General features: G+C 42.3%; 2 protein-coding genes across 5 annotated transcripts in view; one reads left to right on the forward strand and one right to left on the reverse strand.

The window, feature by feature from the left end:
- The window catches only part of SNAP25 (synaptosome associated protein 25), an 86,638-nt gene extending 66,138 nt beyond the window's left edge, over positions 1 to 20,500 (reverse strand). Inside the window, exons 1-2 of one of the 4 annotated variants that reach the window (XM_032295421.1) lie at positions 20,221 to 20,376; positions 11,807 to 11,903 (exon numbers count right to left, since the gene is read on the reverse strand). The gene's annotated coding sequence lies outside the window, so the exon portion shown is untranslated. Of the gene's footprint in view, positions 1 to 11,806; positions 11,959 to 20,220 lie in introns of all 4 variants that reach the window. The other 3 variants (XM_032295420.1, XM_032295419.1, XM_032295422.1) reach the window with 3 other exon arrangements.
- LOC116562915 lies at positions 19,439 to 20,222 on the forward strand. The gene has a single exon (XM_032295424.1). It carries the CDS (start codon positions 19,492 to 19,494, stop codon positions 19,810 to 19,812), a length of 321 nt encoding a protein of 106 aa, XP_032151315.1. The 5' UTR covers positions 19,439 to 19,491; the 3' UTR covers positions 19,813 to 20,222.
- Positions 20,501 to 20,906: the final 406 nt, after the last annotated feature.

The following is a 20,906-nucleotide window of genomic DNA, read 5'->3' on the forward strand; positions in this document are numbered from 1 at the left end:
CCAAAGCCCGCTGTGATTGCTGGCTCCACGGAGCAATTGAAGCCATTGACATCACTCCCCAGGTCGCTAATGGCAAACGCTGAAAGACTGAGTGCTCCAGAGCCCCCTGCCTGCTCTTCCAGGGCTCTGCAAGCCTAGCCTCCTCTGGAGGGATGATTGTAGAATGAGGCAATCAAGATCAGAACAATGAATGCAGGCCCCAACTCAGGCAGGTGGATGGGCCTGCAAACATCACAATTACCCAGTTCAGAACAAGGCCTGGCTGCTAAGAAACGTTCATTTGGGAGGCCTCTGGCTGTGTGATGTGGACCAAGCCTCTTCGTAGGGCAGGAACACGTGCAGCCTTTGGGGGAGGCGTGGAGGATGGCTGAAGGAAGCAGGATCACGCTTTCCTGGCGTGGAGGGTGCCATGTTGAAATGACTCCTAGCATTTCTGTGCCGTGGTGCCCAAGTTCTTTATAATCTCCTTCTCTTGAGCATGGGGGGCACCTGTGAGCATGATAGGATGCCATTCTGGGATTAGTTACAATATGTGGAAAATGTAAATGGATCCTGCATGTATAATTAAGACTTCTAATCACTTGATTTTGAGGTAAGTAAAAAAGAAGATTGCCTGGGCCGGGTCTGACTTAATTAGATGAAGCCCTTAAAAGAAGGACTGGCCCTTCCTGAAGAGAGAGATTCTCCTGCTGGACTTGAAGTTAGCTGTCATGTGGTGAGTGGCCCCCGAGGGGGTCAGACGATGAGGGACTGAGTGTGATCCCTGGATGACAGCCAGCCAGGAAACAGGGCCCTCAGTCCTGCGATGCAAGGAACTGAATTCTGTCAACAACCTGAATGAGCTTGGAAGTGGAGAAAGCTGCAGATGAAAATGTGCCCCAGCTGAGCCCCGCACAGCAGCCTTGTGAGACACTGAGCAGAGCGCCCTGCCGTTTGGGCCCAGACTTGTGATCCCCAGAAACTGTGAGGTAAGAAATGTGTGTTGCTTTAAGCCACTAGGGTTATGGCAATAGTGTTACACAGCAAGAGCTACTGAATACAGTCGGGTTCCCGAAAGTACACTTGGGTTCCTGCTGCTGCCTTCCCAAAATCAGAAGGCTCTACCCTGTCTTGTCCTCCACTGTTCCTTTACTTAGGGAAGGCTCATGGGACATTGTGAAGTAGCACAGAAGCTTTGAGGGCTACGCAGGTTCCAGGGATGGCCACCCCACTGACTAGCATGGTCATATTCCATATTCTGGGCATATTCCTTGTAACTCCTTGGAACCCCAGTTTTCCCGTCTGTAAATGAAAATGTTGCAGTTACCTACTGCATTTGGCAGAGTGAACAGCAAATGACTTCATATGCATAGAGCACTCAATTAGTGCCTGGGAGCACACAAAATTTGTAATGACTTTTTGAAATAATTCTTCCCTGCTTGTATACCTGCCTGCAGTCACCAAATTAAGTCTCCTTTGTACTTTAAAAAAGGCTACAGGCTTGGGCCTAGAAAGAATTCAATTGTGTTTCAAAGCCAAAATTCTTAGATGAATGCCCACTCTGTCTAAACATAGTATCTCCTTCATTCTCTTTGTTCTTCCTACTTTGTCTTCAGAGTACTTACATTACCTGAAATATCACCTATGATGGGTGTTTGTGAATTTCATATATGTGTGCCTGAAATTCAATTATTGTCTAAAGCCATAGAGGTGGCATGGCATGCTCAGTGGTTCAAAACAACCTGGAGTTGGAATCTAAGGTGGGATTTAAAATGAGGTTTGAATGACTCGAGTCCCCCTACTCTTCCTTCTCCATAAAACACTTTAGATTTTGCCATTTAAACGGTTCATTTGGAACCACTGTATAAAATTTATGCTCCCTGAACTATACCAGGGCATTTTCCATCAATGACCTCTGTCACACTCGTTCAGTTTTTTTAGGTCTAGCTTTACTTTTTGTTTTCAGACTATGATGGGTGGAGAGAATCTGCCACTCACTGATAGTGGCTTCTGAGCCCCCACCAGATATGGTGTCAGCATTGATGCATTATTGATATTATTATTATTGAGATGGAGTCTGGCTCTGTTGCCCAGGCTGGAGTGCAGTGGTATGATCTCGGCTCACTGCAACCTCTGCGTCCTGGGTTCAAGCTATTTTCCTGCCTCAGCCTCCTGAGTAGCCGAGGTTACAGGTGCCCGCCACCACACCTGATTGACTTTTGTATTTTTAATAGAGACAGAGTTTCACCATGTTGGCCAGGCTGGTCTTGAATTCCTGTCCTCATGTGATCTGCCTGTCTCAGCCTCCCAAAGTACTGGGATTACAGGTGTGAGCCACTGTGCCCGGCCTATTGATATTACTTTTGAAATAACAGTATGATCCTCATGAAGTTGGATGTGTTGGCTCTAAAATGGAGTCGCACAGCATCCTTCTGCACCCACCCATTCCCCTTATATTTTTTGCCACCTGGAAATGACAGTTTTGTGTTTATTACTGTGGCCCTCCCCTGAGACTGCTGGAGCTGCCACCTCCCTCCCACTCCCTTGCTGCCAGGCTAGAATTAATTACTCCCTCTTTTAGTCATTGCCACATGGCATCTTAGTTTTAAAATATTAACCACAGTGAATCAGGGCTTAACACTATGGCCTGGTGCTTATGAACAAATTATGCGGTTCAATTTGCTTGGGGTCCACAGGTGAGGTCTGTCTTAAGCCTGCAAGGTGCTGCAAAGAAATGGTTCCATGATTCCTTCCCCACTAGGATGCCAGAAGCAGCAGGATCCACCAAAGCACCTGTTGCATGTGGGTGGAACAAGACCAGATCGTCGGTGGGTGGGTATGAGTTGGAGGGAGCTTAAGGACTTGGAGATTCAAAGATGTGTTGAGCGTGCAGACAGTGATCCCAGTGCCCAGGGTAAGGAGGCCTGGAGGATGAGAGGGATAGCCCACTTTCCCAAGAAAGGATCTGGAACACTGACAGGACATCAGTTAATTCTATGGAACCAACCTGAGAACAGGAGATAAAGGAACAGGAGAGATAGGAAAGGAAGAGGAGAAGTATTCAGGGGAAATGGTGGTATGGGGGCTGTATATGGCTGAATCTTTTCTCAGCAGGAGAAAAGACTCCTCACCTAATTGGGGTGAAGCTTGCTGTGGATGGAGGTTGGGCTTAAAAGTGGATCTGCATGGGAATCTCAGCTTTGTTATTTTTAAGCTGAGGGACTTAAGGTAATTTACTTAACCTCATTGCACCTCGGTTTTCTCAGCTATAAAATGAAGCTAATAATACCCTGCATGTTGTCCTGAGAGTCGGATGTGATGATGATGATAAAAAACTTTATCTCAGTACCCGGCACACAGATATTGAATGAATGGTACCCAGTAGAGACTCAGTGAATAAATGAAGGGCCAAGCTATCAATGTGCTGAAGCTGGAGACAGCTGTTGTGATACTTGGGGTGTCTGGTGGTAACAGTTTGCAAAACTATAGCAGGCAGTTGGTGCCCACCATATACCCATGGCACTCAACTTTTCTGTATATTCTGAGGGCCTCTTCTGCTAGTGCCTCTACTGCAAGTGAGGCAAGACTCGTTGCCTCAATCTGAGGTGTAGAGTTGGTCCCCTGGAGGGCTGGGTGCAAGTTTACACTCCTGGGCACAGTCCTTAGCCACTGAAGGATGGGAGTTGGTGCGTAATACTCGGGCTTCCTTGCTTTTCAGGTGGGGTAATCCAGGCATGTTGTACACTCCCTTCGGGAGAGGTCCCTGGCTGTGCTGAGTCCCAGCAGCAGGCAACCTGCTCAAGAGTGTCCCCTGTATTAGCTTTCTTTGAATCTCTGTCTAGATTCTCCACTCCCCCTCAGCACTTCCTAGGATCACCTCCCAAATAAAACATGTGTACCCTCATCCTTCACTTGGGATTTGCTTTTGGGAGGGCTCAGCCTAGGACAGAATTCCAACTAAAGAATTTAGAAGCCTTTAATTTTTTTTTTCCTTTTGAGGCTCAGTAAACTGAAGCTGGTGCAGGAACTGAAACAGACAGTTCTACCCCAGGCCTCATCTTTAGGGATATTCTAATTGATATCTGAAGTGAGTTGAGGAAATGTACAGCCAGGTATCAGAATGCCCTTTGGAAGTGCTAGGCTAGGTAGCTGGGTAAGTCAGCTGTGCCCTGCTAATCCCTGGAAGAGCTGAGAAGAGGGCTCTGGTGGGACCTGCTGTGAGGCTTCCACGCAGTTGCTGAGTTTGTTTTCCATGACGCAGCAACACAGTTGAAAAGCCTTCAGGGTTTTTTTCCATTGCCTCCTCCCTTGGGTTCCCATTACCAAAGTGCTCATTGGGCAGAAGGCTGGCTGAGAATCGTTTCTAACATTATGGATAACTCTTGTAATTAGAGGAGAAAGCAGAATTTGCTTAAACAGTGAGGACTTCTGGAGAGACAGAAAAAAACTTGAAATGCAATTGTCTCTACCAAGACAGGCTCAAGTGAAATTACAGATAAAGCAACATTACCATAAAACAATAAGATGCTGATCCCCTCCCACCCCACCCTGCCAGTTTGAATCCAGAAAGCCTTATTTATCCTCAGTGTTTAAAGGAGAAAATTTCCCCTTTGACTTCTCCTCTGAATTGATCAGATACCTGGGTCTGTGGTTTGTTAGCTACCTTAGAGAGATGAACCTAGACATTCAGGTACCCTCTTGAACCAAGATATCCAAAGTTAAACTTGAGAGCTCCAAGGCCTGTGGGCACAGGGTGCTAATAAGCCAGGTCTAAGTTTCCTGGTTTGTAGAACTTAGTGGCAGATGTGTAGTTCCAGGATGGATGGGCAGAACCCATCTGTTTATGGGGAAGTGGGACTTTCTCTGACTTATGCTCCCAAGATTGGTGGGAACTGTGGTCGATTTTTTGTAAATATAGTTGGCATAATTCCCCTCCTAGGATCCATAATCCCCCTTCCACACTGACTCTGTGCTTGGCCACGTGACTTACTTTGGTTAATGAGATAATAGCAAATGTAGCCTCAACAAAGACTTGGGAAGTGCTTACACAGTGGAGGTTGTTCTCTCTTGCTGTTCTGAGAAACTCTGTAACTCCTGCCATGTCTGTATGCCAACATTAGGGCTAGCCTGTTGGATGAGAGACATGTGGTCCAGCCCCTGATGCCCTAGCCAAGAGCCAGCAATAACCACTAGACATGGTTAGTGGTTACTGGCCACCAAGCAGGCCCCAGCCAATCTACCAGTTGACTGAAGAACTAACTCGTTGACCCATAGACCCCTACGCAATAAGAAATGGTTGCTGCTTTAAACCACTTGAGTTTTGGGGTGGTTAGTTATACAACAAAAATAACTGCTTCAGGGCCAGCCAGTTTTCACTGGCAGCTGGATGACATGTGGACCCACTCCTCCTTCCATTTGATTGGCTTTCTCCCATCCCGCCACCCACAGGGGTACAGGAGAGCTCAATGCTGATGTCCTCATATTGTTTTACAGTTGTTGCAGATATCTAAAAATAGCATATATTCTCATTACCACTTTGAAATTATGGTAGTTATTAGACTTATCACTCAATATTGTTATTTAATGCTTTAATTAAAAAACACATGTCACTAATTTGGCTTTTCTAAAAATATTTTAATAGCTGTATTTTTAAAAAATTGGTTTCCTTTATAATCCCCATGTATTTATTTTTATTTTTTAATATTCATGTTTTAAAGCTGAGGTCTTGCTCTGTTGCCCAGGCTGGAATGCAGTGACATGATCATAGCTCAGCACAACCTCAAACTTGTGGGCTTAAGCAATTCTCCTACCTCAGTCCCCTGAGTGGCTGGGACTGCTGGGGCATGCCACCATGCCTAACTAATTTACTTTATTTCTACAGAGACAGGTTCTCACTATGTTGCCCAGGCTGGAATGCAGTAGCATGGTCCGGTTCAAGGCCACTGAACTCTTGAACTCTTGGACTCAAGTGATCCTTCTGCCTTGGCCTCCCAAATAGCTAGGATGCAGGTGCACATCACCATGTTCAGCTAATGCCTATTTACTTTATTTTATACATTAAAAAAATATCACTCTGAGAGTAGCTTCAGTATGTCTTCACCATACTGCCAGTGGGATCCATGGGAAAAACAAAAAGCTAAGAGCACTTGAATTCAAACCAGATAAAAAAACATAGTCTATTTAGTGCAATTTATTTATCTAATTGTGTTTCTCAAAATGCTGACGTAACTTATGAAGACATTCATAGGAAAGAGTTGTGGTAAAATAACCAAGAAACTTCTAGTTATTTCTGATCCTGGATGATTATAAAGCCATGAAAAATTTCATAACTTTGGTAAGCAATGAAAGCAAACTCAAATGCCTATAGGACCGAGAGGATAATAAAATTTGTGCCTTGGGCCAGTTATATAAAGTAGTAGTAGGCTTTGTGGGAAAATGGAGAGAAAGTACCCTGCCTTAAGGCATTTCAGATTAATGATTTTGTAAATCCAGTACTGTCCAAATAAAATAAATTTGTGGGTAGTATTAAGCCTATAGAACACTAGTGTTCCATTTATGGATTAAGAGCAAGATTGGGGAACTGGACATCTGGTCAACCTTCATCCCTGAACTGGCTCTGTCATCAAATAAGTAGGTGATCTTTTCCAGGGCAGTCAAATTTCTATGTCCTAGTTTTTATATCTGCAAAATGGTTATGGTTTCTGTATCGTCTTCCTTTCCAGAACTGCCATGAAGTTTGAAAAAAAAAAAAAAAAGACTATGGGGGGAAACAATTTGAAAAAAAAAAGAAGGATCATGAAACATATGCAGAGTAAATCAATGCAATTGTTTGCCAAATGACCTGATAAAACTTAAGTCTGTCTGTATAGGACATGGTTCTTTTTGGTTTTTTTTTTGAGATGGAGTTTCGCTCTCGTTACCCAGGCTGGAGTGCAATGGCTCGATCTTGGCTCACCACAACCTCTGCCTCCTGGGTTCAGGCAATCCTCCTGCCTCAGCCTCCTGAGTAACTGGGATTACAGACACGCGCCACCATGCCCACTAATTTTTTGTATTTTTAGTAGAGATGGGGTTTCACTATGTTGACTAGGATGGTCTCGATCTCTTGACCTCATGATCCACCCACCTTGGCCTCCCAAAGTGCTGGGATTACAGGCGTGAGCCACTGCGCCCGGCCCAGGACATGGTCCTTTTAAGTCACCAGGCTGTCAGATCCAAAAAAGGAACTTCAAGAATGATTAAGTGGACCTTGCCTGCTCACTGAGAAGCCAACTCTGATCCATTGGGCCAAAGTTGTTAATAAAGTTTGGAGGAAAAAGCACATAAAAGAGCTACCCATATGAGTCTCAAGCCATAAAGTGGAGGACTAATTTCCAATTCAATAATACATAAAAATGTATATGCAGGCAAACAAAGTTGAAAACAAGCTCAAATAAATAAAAAGGAAGGAAAACAAGACTCCTGAGATACAAGAAGGGAATAGAACGAGTCAAGGGAGAACATGAACTTGTACCTAAATTTGCTGGTCCAGAGGCACAGTCTTGTAGCTGAACAGCATCTTTGGGCCCAGTTCTTCCACCTCAAGAAAGAATCTGAACAGGGTCTAGTTCTAGGGTCTGTACGTCTTCCTGGGTCCCATTATCAAATTAGATGCCAACCCTTAATGCTTACTTCTCAATGGACCAGGGATAACTCAACTTTACACTAGGCCTTTTTGGTGATTGATGGAAAGATGAGTTTTAGTTAGTAAATGTAGAGGAATGAGATTCTCCCTTTCCCTTCCTTCATTGTGTCCAAGAAAATTCGTGACAGGTTTAAATATTATGGTTGGCTGGGTCAAGGGATCACATTCATATCTTCTCCCTCGGGTTGCATATATTTTCATAAAGCTTACATGGGATGTGGCCTAAGTAGGTCTGGAAGGAATCTTAGTCTTAATGGGAATTTACCACCCGTTTAATATCCTGTGATAGAATCTTTGGTTTGTCTCTAATTGTTGAGTCATTTAGCCTACGCAGGGCATAGGTGCCCCAGCTCATCAGTGTATCTGTGCACATAATATGGTCAGGACAGAAGGCAAAATGAGCCAGAGGGGAAAAGACTTGACTTAGAGGACCAGTTATACCTCGTTTTCTGTCACTGTGTACTGTTTGGATTTTATGAAGTTCTTTTGTCTCACTGTATCCTTTAGCTGTAAGTATGCCTAGTCATGAAATCTGGGAGACAAATGAGAAAATGATGGGAAAGCAGATCTATAGGATTCACATCAAGGTTAAATTTATTTTTATTGTTGATAAATGATGGGATCAAGTGCTAGAGTTCTGCTGATGCTATATTGGGAAGGGGGCATAAAAATCATTGATCCCACAGATGATTTGGTCTCTGCTTAAACGCTGCCTCACAGAGACGCAGTCTCTTAAATCTAAATCATCATTTTACCTCCTTGGGACATCACTCTATGTCCCTGTCCTACATTATTTAACTCATAGTATCGTCTTTCTCTACTAGAAGGTAAACCCTATGAGAACAGGACTTCTACTTAGTTCTCTGCTTATTACCATTGCTTAGAACTGTGCCTAGTCCATGGTGGGGGCACAATCTATATCTGATGGATGAATTGTAACATGGAGCCAACATCCTGCAGAACAGGTTACTGGGTCTCACCCTAGAGTTTCAGATTCAATAGGTCTGGGTGGAGTCTGGGAATTGCATTTTGAACAAAATCCTGCGTGATGTTGATGCTGCTAAACACCATAGTTTGAGAACAATGCCCTAGAGTAATATATCACTGATTGTGAAAAGGTCATTGCACTTGAGATCTTAAATTCAAACTCAAGTTCTCTCTCTTATTTACTGTGTAGAAGAAGGAACCATTTTCTTCCTCTGAAAGACTCACCAATTCCTATTTTGTCCCATAAAATGGGAACCTCCAGTCTTCGGGAAGATGAGTGTTTGGGATGATACTCCCTCCACTCCTTCCTTTACTTGCCCCTCCCACTCCCAACTAAAGTATTCTGTGAGATGGGACATAAGCAGTGAGCAAGTATAGCTCAGTTTTCCTTGGCTTTTTCTCTGGGATCTGCCTGCCTACAGCAAGTTTGCATTTTCTGCTCCACCAGATTGTATGCTTCCAGAAGCAGGTTCTGTCACTTGGGGGAATGGGCGTGGTTGGGAAAAGGAGGGAAGGGCCTATGGTTCTCTAGTTATCCTGTCTGACTACACACATTTCTTTAGCCCTTTCTCCTTTGTGGGTCCCAATGTCTAACCCTGGAATAGAACTAGAAAGGAGTAAGGAAGTCCAATAATCTGACTTTGGCTGCTGGTTGTAATCTTTTCTTTATTTCTACCCCCCACCCCATCAATCCTGTTTAACAAAATGCCTAGTATTTTAATCACTAAACTCTGTTTATGTATGAACTGGTTTGTCGGGGGAAGGGTGGTGATCAGTACCTTAGAATCCACTGTAGGACCTTGATCAAACAGCATTCTCTCTTAGTCAAGTGTGAAATGTAACACCTGCCACTCAGAAGGTTGCTGCAGAAATTAAATACAAAACAAGCAACAATAGACTAACATAATATCTGCCACATAGTAGATGCTCAAAAGATATTGTGAGTTTCAAAATCTTTTCCCAGGAAGCTCTCTTGTCCTGTAGAGTTTCTCCCCAAAGCAGAATTTGAAGTCATTGCTCTATATAGGGTTGCTTTGGAAGCCTTTTCCAACTTTAAAGAAAAATAATTCTGTGAATGCAGCTTAGGAGCATACATTCTGCTGTTTATGTAACTCGCTTGTACAGGTTTTATATTTATCAGTTTATGAATAAAACTCAAGGTTTTGACAACGAGATGATGCATGTAGGAATCTCGTACTCAAGGCTGGCTCCAAGAAAGAATCTGGGTTTGCATCTCTCTGCTTGTGTATTGTGTACCCGTACAAAAACACATGTGCTCACACAATATTTAGTAAGAAACCTATCCCCACCCCCAACAAAAATCCTTAACACAAAGCTGAATATAAAATGAAGCCAACAGATGTAGCTTCAGTAATGGTTCACTAAATAGCTTACAGAAAATTTCTTTTTTATAAGATAAAGAATAGCAGGACATATTGCATATTCTCTCTTTTAACTCCTCAAGCATCTTTAAAATCCAAGATGTAAAGGAAGAGGGGACCAGTGTTTAGCTAAATAACAACTGGGCTTCTTTGTGTATCTACGCATTACCCTGAGGAATAGGTGGTCATTCCCAAAGCAGAGATGCTAATCAAAGGCATTATTTAATCCGCCCCCTGATAGAAAAACCAGACTGTTGACACATTTCCCCATTTTATTATGCATGCTGCTCAAGCTAAAAAATAATGCGCTACCAAGACTTGTTTCTTTAAGCAAACAACATAAGAGGAAAAGAAGCACATGGCCTTCACGTAACCTGTGATAAAGAACCCTGGAAATCTGGTATGGCAAATAGCAGGTAACTGAACATAACAACAGTCCCTTCCCCTTTCTCAGAGTGGTGGAGGCAACTACTCCACAAAGCATTAGCTCCTTTAGGTCTCGTGACAACCACTTGACATATATGCATGGCAGCAATTGCTCTCATTACAGATATAAATAAAAGTGAGGCTCAGTTCAGATTAGGTAAATTGTTCAGGGTTTTGCAATTGAAGTAGCAGAGCTGGCATGCAGCCATCTGACTCTCCATCCATTGTTCAGTGAACTTGTTTGGACACATAGTTTCTCTGGTCACTTACACCACCATATCTCACTCGTCTATTTACCTCAGAGGACTCAGCGTTTTAGATTTGGCTGACTCATGTTCTGCATATCAGCAGTGTGCTTTCTATTAGAGGAACTCATGAATTTTGTGCAAGTCAAGGGATAATTTATGGGGTTGTTGGGAAAACCATGGACTTTGCAGTCAGAGACAAGCGTTCCAAATTCTTTTAAGGTTGCCATGGAAATTAAATGAAATAACACACATCAAGTATCTAGTGCAGCACACAGCAGGCATTTAGGAAGTTAGTTACTTTTTTCCTTGTGGTCATTAAGTGGTAGTAACTTCAGTCTTCTCTGAAGAAAGTAGGATGAAGAGTGACTAAACCACGGTTTCATGAGAAGGAATGGGAAAAATAGAAATGGAAAATTCAGTGCTCAGTTGGTGAGGGTATTTTTCTAAGGACAAATGGGACTGATTTCCCAAATTACGCCCAGGCTTATGATTCTCTCCCAGGTATGAGGAGACTGACTATTTGGGAGGAAAAGTCAGAGATTGGTGTCTTTGAAGGACCCTTTTAAGGAAGCAGAACCGACATGAAAAACTTGTGACCACCATGCCAATTCTAACAGTGCAGTAGCAAATATGTGACTCTGAAGGCAAGAGTTAGCCAAACCCATAAATCTACCCCCACTGTGACTGTATGTATCAAATGGATGTATAAAATATCCTTTCCATCTTAGTGAACAGTAAAACATTTTAACTGTATATTTCATGTATGCTAAACTGCTTGACTTGAATGTGAAACTGACTGAAATTGCTCTTAGTGAATGGCTTTTAATCTCTGAACATAAACCTGATTTTAGCAATGCCTTTTTTGAGAATCCTCTGATCCTTCATTAGCGTTTTAACTCCTGACTCATAAGTGATAAAAGAACAGATCAGAGTATTACACTGTTTGCCATAGTTTGGCAGCTAATTAGGGTAAACCAAAGTACTTCCTTGGGACATAATTTTATTCCAATATTTAGGATGAATCTATGTGCAAGGCTACACAATAATTCCTGAGTTATTCCGATCATAACATTTGATCAATAAAAGGTAGAATTACTTACAGTGGTAGAATTCTTTTCTCTGCAGAGGGGTGGCTGGTATCCCCATTCGCTCACTTATTTCCTGCATACATGGGTGTGACAGGCACTGTTATAGGTACTGAAGATTCAAAGAAAGCTAAGATATTACCCTTGCTTTCAAAGACTTCCAAAGTCTATTAAGGAAGAGAAATACATAAGTAGGTAATTACAAAGCAGTGTGATCAATCTTATGAGAGACAGGAGCATTGCTCATTGGTAAGAGGTGAATTTCTGAAAGTAGGAGTTTGGGGAATTAAGAAATAATTCTACTTGATCCTGAATCACTGAACCTTGCTTAATGATAGAAAGTTTTCGGAGGAGGGAAGTGAATTGGATTGGGAGGAACACTCAACCAAAGGGCCCCTTCTTAGTCAAACTGTTTTTGCATTGCTCCAGGAGTTTTGGAGTTGAGAATAGGATTTCTGGCCCAGGAGGTATCATGTTTCTTAAAGCTTGACTGGTTTCTCCCATGAGTGGCAGAAAGTGGCCTGTACAGGGAGAGATCCCAACAGACTGGTGTACTGGAATATAGTCATGCATTTAAGGGACATTTTAGTGACATCCTAGTTGATTGCCATGTAAATAGAGACGAGTTCACACAAAGACATACCTTAGATATTTACTGAGTTCCCTGATGGCTGAAGCTGGTTCTTAACATGTATTTGTTTATGATATAGCAATCTCTCTGTAGATACTGACAGCTCAGTATATTATGATTAGAGAGCCATAGCTCTTTTCTACGTTGAGTTAAATGTATTAAATTCTAAAAGGCATCCTATTGAAACATGCCTCCTAAAATAATAACACCTGATGAGGGGACACCTAGCATAACACATGGAGGGCAGAAACATGATTTTTTTTACAGCTCTAACTTCAGGAAACAGTATAGTGTTTTCCCAGTACATGGCAGATGTTCAATAAATATTTGTTCAATGGAGTATTTAATGAAGAATGCCATAATAGCAGCTGATTTATGATGGAGGAATATATGGACAGTCATCATGAAACTGAAAAAAGTAGATACATTCAGCAATTTCTCTGGCCTAAATTAGGAATGGACTTTCCCGCTAAAATAAAAAATTCACACAACAAGGCTAATGCATAGTGAAATACTTTGCCAACAGGCTTTCTGGCATTTATTTCTGTGAATTTTCTGTTTATCGATAGAGAAGTCACAGTGCAATTTACTTATACCTAGCTGCCAGACCAACTTAGAAATAACTGTAGGAAAATTTAAGAAATTCGCTGTTTTGGAATTTGCCAGTCATTATTCTTTGAAACTGTACCGAAGATGAACATAAATAAAGGAGATCAACAGCTTGGTCCGAGACTCTTCATGGAAAGGGAACTCTGTCCAACTTGCAGGATTTTCAGAGCTCAACTGAGAGAATTCTCTGAAAAAGCAATGAGGCAGGAGTGTAGGGCTGAACTCTGGCCTCAGGGGGGCCTAAGAGACTTTCATTTTTTTACTTGCTGTTATCAGTAAAGGACAGAAACCACTGATTCAAGGTTACAGGCATGGAAAGTCATCTCTCAAGTTCAAGATCTGTAACTAGTGTCATTTGAATGAAGGAAGTGATGGGGAAGCTGGGACCAGATGGTCATTTTGTGGAATCTGCCACTTTTGAGGAAAATAACCTTTTTCTTTAAGTAAAAATGGACTACCTTGGAAGATAAGACATGACGAGTCAGCAGAAAGTGCCAATAGTCTCAATTTAAGACATGAGAATTAGACATCTTTGAGTAATATGAACCACATCAACAACAGCAAAGAAGGGGATGAAATATATTTTTCCACAACCAAAGAAAGCAAGTCATAAGCCCAGTACAGCTGTTATTCAGTGTCAGTCAGGAGCAGGCATCATTTGACTGAATTTCTCTAGAATGATTGTTAAGCATTTAAAAGGAAATGCTAATCCTTAAACAGGATTTTCCCCCATCTCTTTTGGGGGATACAGGTTTGTTGTTCTTACCAGTAAGTCAGTCACTGCTGAGGTTAACCTCTGTAGTCAACAATAAGAAAATCAGTTAGGATTTCCTCTTGTGATACTGTGTTTTACCTCGGTGGAAAGATACTGAAATCTGCAATAGGTTGTGATAAGGCAAAGGTGTTCCCCAGCCCCTTGCCCCAGGGACATGTGAATTTATTTGATGTGTGAGTTTCATAATTAAATTATGAATTTAATTAATCAATGTTGTACCACCAGCTGCTGACCTCTGACCTCATAGGCTTTAAAGCTTCCTTCTCCCCTTGTCCCATGTTTTTAAAGTTTTCCTGTAATGTCATTTTACCCCACATCCTCCCAATGTGATTAGTTTTTGAGCTGGCTATCAGTATCATGAGATTCAGGTCACATAGGAATGTTACTTTTAAAGTACTTTACAGCTCATAGATTCTATAAAAGTTTCTGTTTCCACTTTGCTAAGCAGCAGAGGAAGTAAGAGGATGAGTGAGGGAATAGCAGCTAATATGTTGCTAAGTCAGACACAGGAGATGATCCAAAAGAGGTCTAGAAAGGAATTTTAAAGAACAGTTAATTCAGTTGAAAAGAGAATTATACAAAGTTTAGGCAGGTTGTAGGAGACAGTATGTGCCAGATAGCTACAAATATGATTGAGAAGGGCAGGAGATACCCAAAGCAGTGATGACTCAGAATAGGGCTTTGAGGAAGAAATCAGGATTTCTTAACTCTGGGAAGGCTTCAGAAAGATGAAGGCAAAGCAATTTTGAGGGGAAAAAATAAGGATTGGGATGAGGGAGGCTATGAATGTAATTAATCTTCCAATTAGGGTCAGATTGGTTACTGAAGCATTATTAAGATGATGCCAGCTGAGGCCATTGGCCACCAGGCCAGGACCCATTGCCTGGGGTTTTCAGCACTGATTTCATTGATTTTTGAATGGTACGGATATTGGGCATCATTAGTCCACTTCTATCATTCTGCCAATAAGGAAACCAAGTTCAACAGTGGTTGAGTGACTAATTTAAAGACTGTGTGATTCCAAACAGGAATAAATGTACAAGCAGTTATTTCAGGGCTAGAGCTGGGTCTCCTGGCTCTAACCAGTATCCTTGACTTCAGGCTTTGCTACCCAGTGAGGAGGAAAAGACAGCAAAGAAAAAAAAAAGTCGTGCACTCTGTATTCCTTATTTGGCCAATATGAAAAATGTGGATGATGCAAGAGATAGCATAAAATATACTTCATAGTTTAATCTCTGGATTCAGACTGATCACAGTTAAGTCCTGGCTCTGCTTTGTGACAAGTTACTTACCCTTGCTGTGCTTCAGTTATCTCATCTGTGAAATGGAAATAATAATAGTCATCTGACCACAAGGTTGTTAGGAGGATACAGTGAGCAGTATAGGTAAACACTTTTAGAATGAGAGTCACATTCTTCTTCCCCATATGCCTGTTCTGATTAATCACTGCTTTGGGTACCTCTGTCCTTCTAAATCAACTTATGGCTTACTAAGTGTGTTCTAATACTATATCTGAACATACGTGTTTGTGTTTAGAAATCACTATTTATTTAGAAATCAGAAATTCCTTGGACTTTTATATTGGGTGAAGTGCTTGAGAGTCTTGTGAAGAAAATTATGTAGGAAGAGTAGGTATTATTGTTAAGGCAATAATAGCAATTCTGAGGAGTTCACAGTGCAGCTGGGGTTCTCTAGAAATTTCTACGAGCCTTTTTCCTCTTGTAAGACTTTTTTTAACTTTTTGTCTACTCATCATGTCCTACTTCCTCAATGCTATGTCGTACCTCCTCCCTTCACCTTACCTGATGCTTGTGTGGCTCTTGGACTCAATTTAATAACCACCAACCTGATCTCCTAAAGCATCAAATGCCACTACCTCCAAGTTTCCCCTAGGTAGTCAGCTTGGATATCAAAATGTTATCCTGTGGTGTCTCTACTGTCAGTGTTTTAGTGAAGAATAAAGATAGTCTCTTGATGCTTCATAGCCAGAAATGAAATGGCAGTAAAATCTATATCTGCCGTTGCCATTTCTTCCTCTATACAAACCCACTGACTATTTTGGCTTAACAATTCTATCAGCATTTGGAATTCTGAAGCTTTGCTGTGAGAGTAGTAACTACAAGGTTAGAAACAAAAAGGGTGTAATTCAGATCTCAAGGTAGCCCTGAAGTGAGGGTAAGTAGCAAGAGTCAGCAAGGTAGGCAGGGAAAGAAATTGGATATACCGCCCACCCTAGTTTTTCAAAATTCTACAATTCCATCTTTTTCCTCCCATTTTTAGCCACTTGGGGCTGGTTCTATTTGTATTGCTGCTCAAAACATGCTCAGAACTGATGACTTTTTTCATCCTTCTGGTCAGCGTACTTGGTAATGCTGAATACTCAGAGAGACCAATGGAGTGTTCTACACCATGCTTATTATTCAAGTGCACCTTCTGGGACTTTCTGGGACTTCTTATCACCAGATTCCTGACATTCTTTTCAATCTGTCTGGCAAGTGCTCAACTCGCATAATTTCTTTTAGTCAGTAATGGAAAACCGAAACTTGTAATTAACTCCCAAGTAAGAATTATATATCTATGTATCTATCTATCTATATATATATATCCTGAAAAGTGATCTTAAAAGATGCTTCAGTGAGGACTGATTTTTTTTTCATTAACCACCTCTTATGATACCAATTTGCTCCCTTCTACTTCTGGAAGAATGCAAATTAAATCCACTCTGTCAATAGCAATTTCTGGATAGTAAAAAGGACCTGGTTATATTGTTTTTTCAGCTTCTGCTCAGAAATCAACTGTAGAGGATATAGCACCAAATTCTTAGCTTGACATTCAAAGCCTTCCACAGAAGGCTCCAACTCTCCATCCTAGCCTATTCCCTCCAAGCTTCTTACTCCACCCAAATGGATGGGCATTTTCAGGGTTTGCTAACTGTAGAGTGGGCTTGCCTAACTAGATGTTCTGCATATGTTGTGACTTCAACTTAGCAGAACTCTCCCACCTCTCTGCAACCTCCAAAAGCCATCTCAAGGCCTGCCTCTTCTCTTAGGTGGTCCCAGTCTACTGTGATATTGCCCTCCTGAATTTACGTTCCTTATTTTTGGTCACATTCACTTGGAAATTAATCACACATGTCCTCATAATTTTTCTTCTCATGTTTTATTGCATTTGCATTTTCATTCTGGTTTTATTTATTAACTTATTGTTTATTGCTTTTATTAAGATTGCTAGATGCTAAACTTATTGAGGTCAAGACAAAATCATGAGATTATATATCTCCCATGGGATTCATTTATGTATCTGGTGCATACAAGTTGATCAATATCTTCCTATCAGGTTGGTCCTTGCTGACAAGGGATGACATTGCAGAAATGTATCTAGCACTGAGGCTTAAAACATGGATTTTTCCTTCCTTTATAGAATTGTAAAGCAGTCCCATAATGTGAGAAACATTGTTTATTCACAGTGCATTATTTAAAAAGCAGATTATCTGTTTTTCTCCTTCATGTCTCCTCCCTCAACCTCTTACTCAAATTCTTTTTCTCATTTCTACTCATTGTCAAAACCTACACTGTTAGGCTGAAGGCTGACTGCTACGCAGCTTGTAGGTGTCACAGGCAGAGATATGTCTTTCAGCTGATAACATTCACTCAAGGGTTAACATTTAGAGCTTAGGAATGTCTTTAGACAAGCTAATTAAAGAGTAGTTTGTATTGTGTTTGTGCGTGTGTGGTTGTGCACGTTTAACAAAGTAAAATAAAATTGTGAATTTTTGGGAGATTTTGCCATGAAGAGGTTAAGAGGATTGTAAGTTGTTTTGTAAGTTGAACGTTGAGGTGGTAATGCAGTAAATGCCGATGAACAAACAGGCATCAGAGGGTCTGTGTGAATGACTCCTGGCTCATCCTATGTCCATTTGCTCCTGCCTCTTCTCACCGCATTGCCCTGAATTTTAAAAATTGAAACTTAAAATAGGAAATTTCTCGATTTTTTCCCCCTGAAGCTTGTCAATGATATAAATGTTAAATACACGGTTCAATGATATATTTTTTTAAATTTCTCAGTAAGCTATTCTAAAATTAGCTTTCTAATTGTGCAAATTGCTTCTTCCTCTCAGCTCTGTGCTCTTTGCCATCTTTACTGCGGTCCTCTACTTCCCCCCCTCCTTCCCAGTTTTCCACTAGCAAACAAACCCAGCAGTAATTGCTAATGTCCAAGCACGTAATTCCAGCAGCATTAGGCTTTTCATTTGACGCAACTACGCAGAGAGCTGTCTGGACATGCAGCATGAAGTTAAAGCATTTTTAAAGATTCCTGCCCATATTTTCTTCTCTCCTCTCACCACTGAAACACAGTTGTTTATTTTGTCTGCAGATGCAGAGTTATAAACTTCTTTTATACATTTACATACTCTTATATAAATGTCCACCCAAATAATTTTACATCCATGCACAATAACAGATCAACATATACATACATGGAAACACACGGTCATCCACAAAAAGAAAAAACACTAGGAAATAATTAAATAGGAATGAAATCGCCTTCTGTATATGAACAGGGAACTTTAGTATCTGTAGTTTATGGAAGATTGGAGGCAATGACTATCTAAACACAATCCAAGGTCTCATTTGGGGTCCTTTAAGGGGATCATTATAGCATTTCTTTAATGTGTTGTTTAGATTCTTACATATGACGCTGTTACTCTTTTTTGCTAACTACTCAAATGGCATAATTTTGATACTGGTCATTTAATGCTAGTTTTATCTATATTAAACAGAGAGAAGTATCCCTGATGACTTTTGCTCTCTCAGATGCTCCAAGCCTCAGAATAGAAAATGGTTAAAGTAGTTATCACCACCTCAGCAAAATCCCGCAGTGCCATAAGAGAAATCGCAGTAGATCTTTTAGGTCAGAGTTCAGTTCCAGTCTAACACCATGGTTCTTTACCTGCATTACCCTGAAGGACATAGTTGGATTCTCCTGAGGAAGACCAGTCTTAATGTTTTCAAAATCTAAAACTATCAGCCTGCGATAACCAATGCTGATAGGAAATACTTCCAGTAACTCTGAAACCATGGCCAAAGAGGTTATACAGTACAGGACCTGTAATATTTATCAGATGTGTTTTTGTGGATGAATACTTGTGTTCATGCCTGATTGCAAGATGGGGGGAGAAGGAAAATAAACAGTGATTCATTTTTAAAGTTGATTCTGCTTAGTTCAGCTAATCTCAAATTTTTATCAAATGGAAACATATAGAGAGACGTATCATCCCTATAAACAGACAGCATTGGCTTCTTCATATATACACTACTCATGCTCACCCAAGATCTGTAGACAGACCTACTCTGTGTTAAAAAACAAAACCCATGATACCGTGCTGAAGGATAAATGCATATTTAAAAAATGTATTTATTTTCTACCTAAAATAAGAGGCAGAGGGCAACACAGATTTCCACAAGTAGACTATTATTTTGTTGAAGCTATGAAGGAGGTGAGGAGGGAAGCAGAAAATTGTCTGCAAAAGAGTCTCTGTGAGCAAGATTTATTTGTTTCCTGTTTTCTTTTAACCAACTATGACTGCTCTATTTAGGGTCTCCGTAAGACTGGGGCCTCAGAGAAACAATTTGGTGTCCAGCCCTGGCACATCCGGCCCTGGCCAGGCGTTTCTGCCGCAGGCAGATGCGGCGTTGCGGCCGGACCGCTGTCCCCGGTGCTGAAAGGTCGAGGGCGCCCGCGCGAGCCCTTGGTATTGCTATCCAGGGTGCTGAGCGGGCCGCCGCAGTCTCCGAGGCCAGCCCACCCGCGCCAGCCCTCCGCAGAGCCCTCCCACCCGGCACGACCCGCCCGCCTCCCGCCAGCCTGCAGTTGACGTGGAGCAGGCGGCATAAATCAAGTCCGCGGGGCATGGAGGCTGCTGTCGCTGCAGCAGCTCAGCTTGCCCGGGGCGGGAACTCCCCCTTCTTTCGCCTCCCCAGCACCCACACCCTGTCTCCCCCTTAATTCTTCCCTGGATAATAGCACCCTAACGACAACAGTCCTAATAATAGGGTTAGAACGACAGGGGGGAAAAACCCAACAGCCCTAAACATCTCTGAAAACTGCATCGCAAAATGGAAGAAAGAGGGGGTCCCACTACTGTTTCCAAAGAGTAAGTTATTATTCGGTACGTATCCTCGCTCTTCCTCCCTGTCGCTCCATTTGCAGGGCTCCCGTTTCCCCTTCCCCCAGCAGCTCACCTCAAAAACACTTTATAAAGCCTCCACCAGACGTGCACACACGGAATACCGCACCCTAAGTGCACCAATACTTGTATTTACCCAAGCCCATTCGGACTGCCCAGCTGCTATCCCTTCTGGGTATGCAGCCATCCCGAGCCAGAGCCACGATCTGGGGAGGGGGGCTTCTTACCTGGGCTTCTCGGGAGGATGTGTTCTCTGGGCCTCTGCAGGTTGCAAGTGTGGAGGAGCCGCCGAGCAGGGAGGGAAGGAAAGACTGCGCCTGACCTCCCCGAGGTTTCGTCTTCAATGCAACGTGAGCTCTGCCCTCATCAAAGATGGCCGTCCGTTTTGACGTCAGCAGCTTTTAATAGCCGCCCGGCGAGGGGCGGGAGGAAGTGGGGGCGGGGCACCGGCGGGGGCGGGGGCGGGGCCCGAGCTGCGGCGCGCTTGACTAGGCTCCCCGCGCGCTGCTCTGAAAACATCCGTGTTTTCGCCTTCTATAAACACCCGAACGGGGCGATTCTTATGACTCCATTTTAACACTCAGTCTTGGGCAAACGCGTTCATCCTGCGACTGCATTCCTGATGTTCTCTGGTGTCTGTGTACATATGTGCATATGTATATATGCATGTGCGTATATACTTTATAATACATGTATTATATGTATATATTCGTGTGTGTATGTGTGTGTATAGATGTGTATATATATATTTCCCCACACCCCCACCCCGTTCAGTGGAGTCTGTGGTTCAGTCATCTAAGGAGAGGGGAAGGCAGCGGGGGATAAACGGTAATGATGGGAGGGCTGGGGGAAAATTGTAAGCGGCGATTTGTTTCCTCCAAAGAGGGTCCGGAGGGGCATCCCCGTCCACCCT

This window comes from Sapajus apella, unplaced genomic scaffold (assembly GCF_009761245.1).
Source record: "Sapajus apella isolate SASKATOON/1434 unplaced genomic scaffold, GSC_monkey_1.0 scaffold33, whole genome shotgun sequence".
Taxonomy (NCBI): domain Eukaryota; kingdom Metazoa; phylum Chordata; class Mammalia; order Primates; family Cebidae; genus Sapajus; species Sapajus apella.

What these genes read in the sequence shown, in the direction of transcription:
- LOC116562915 (XM_032295424.1), top strand. Translation starts at nt 19,492, where the DNA reads ATGCGGCGTTGCGGCCGGACCGCTGTCCCCGGTGCTGAAAGGTCGAGG.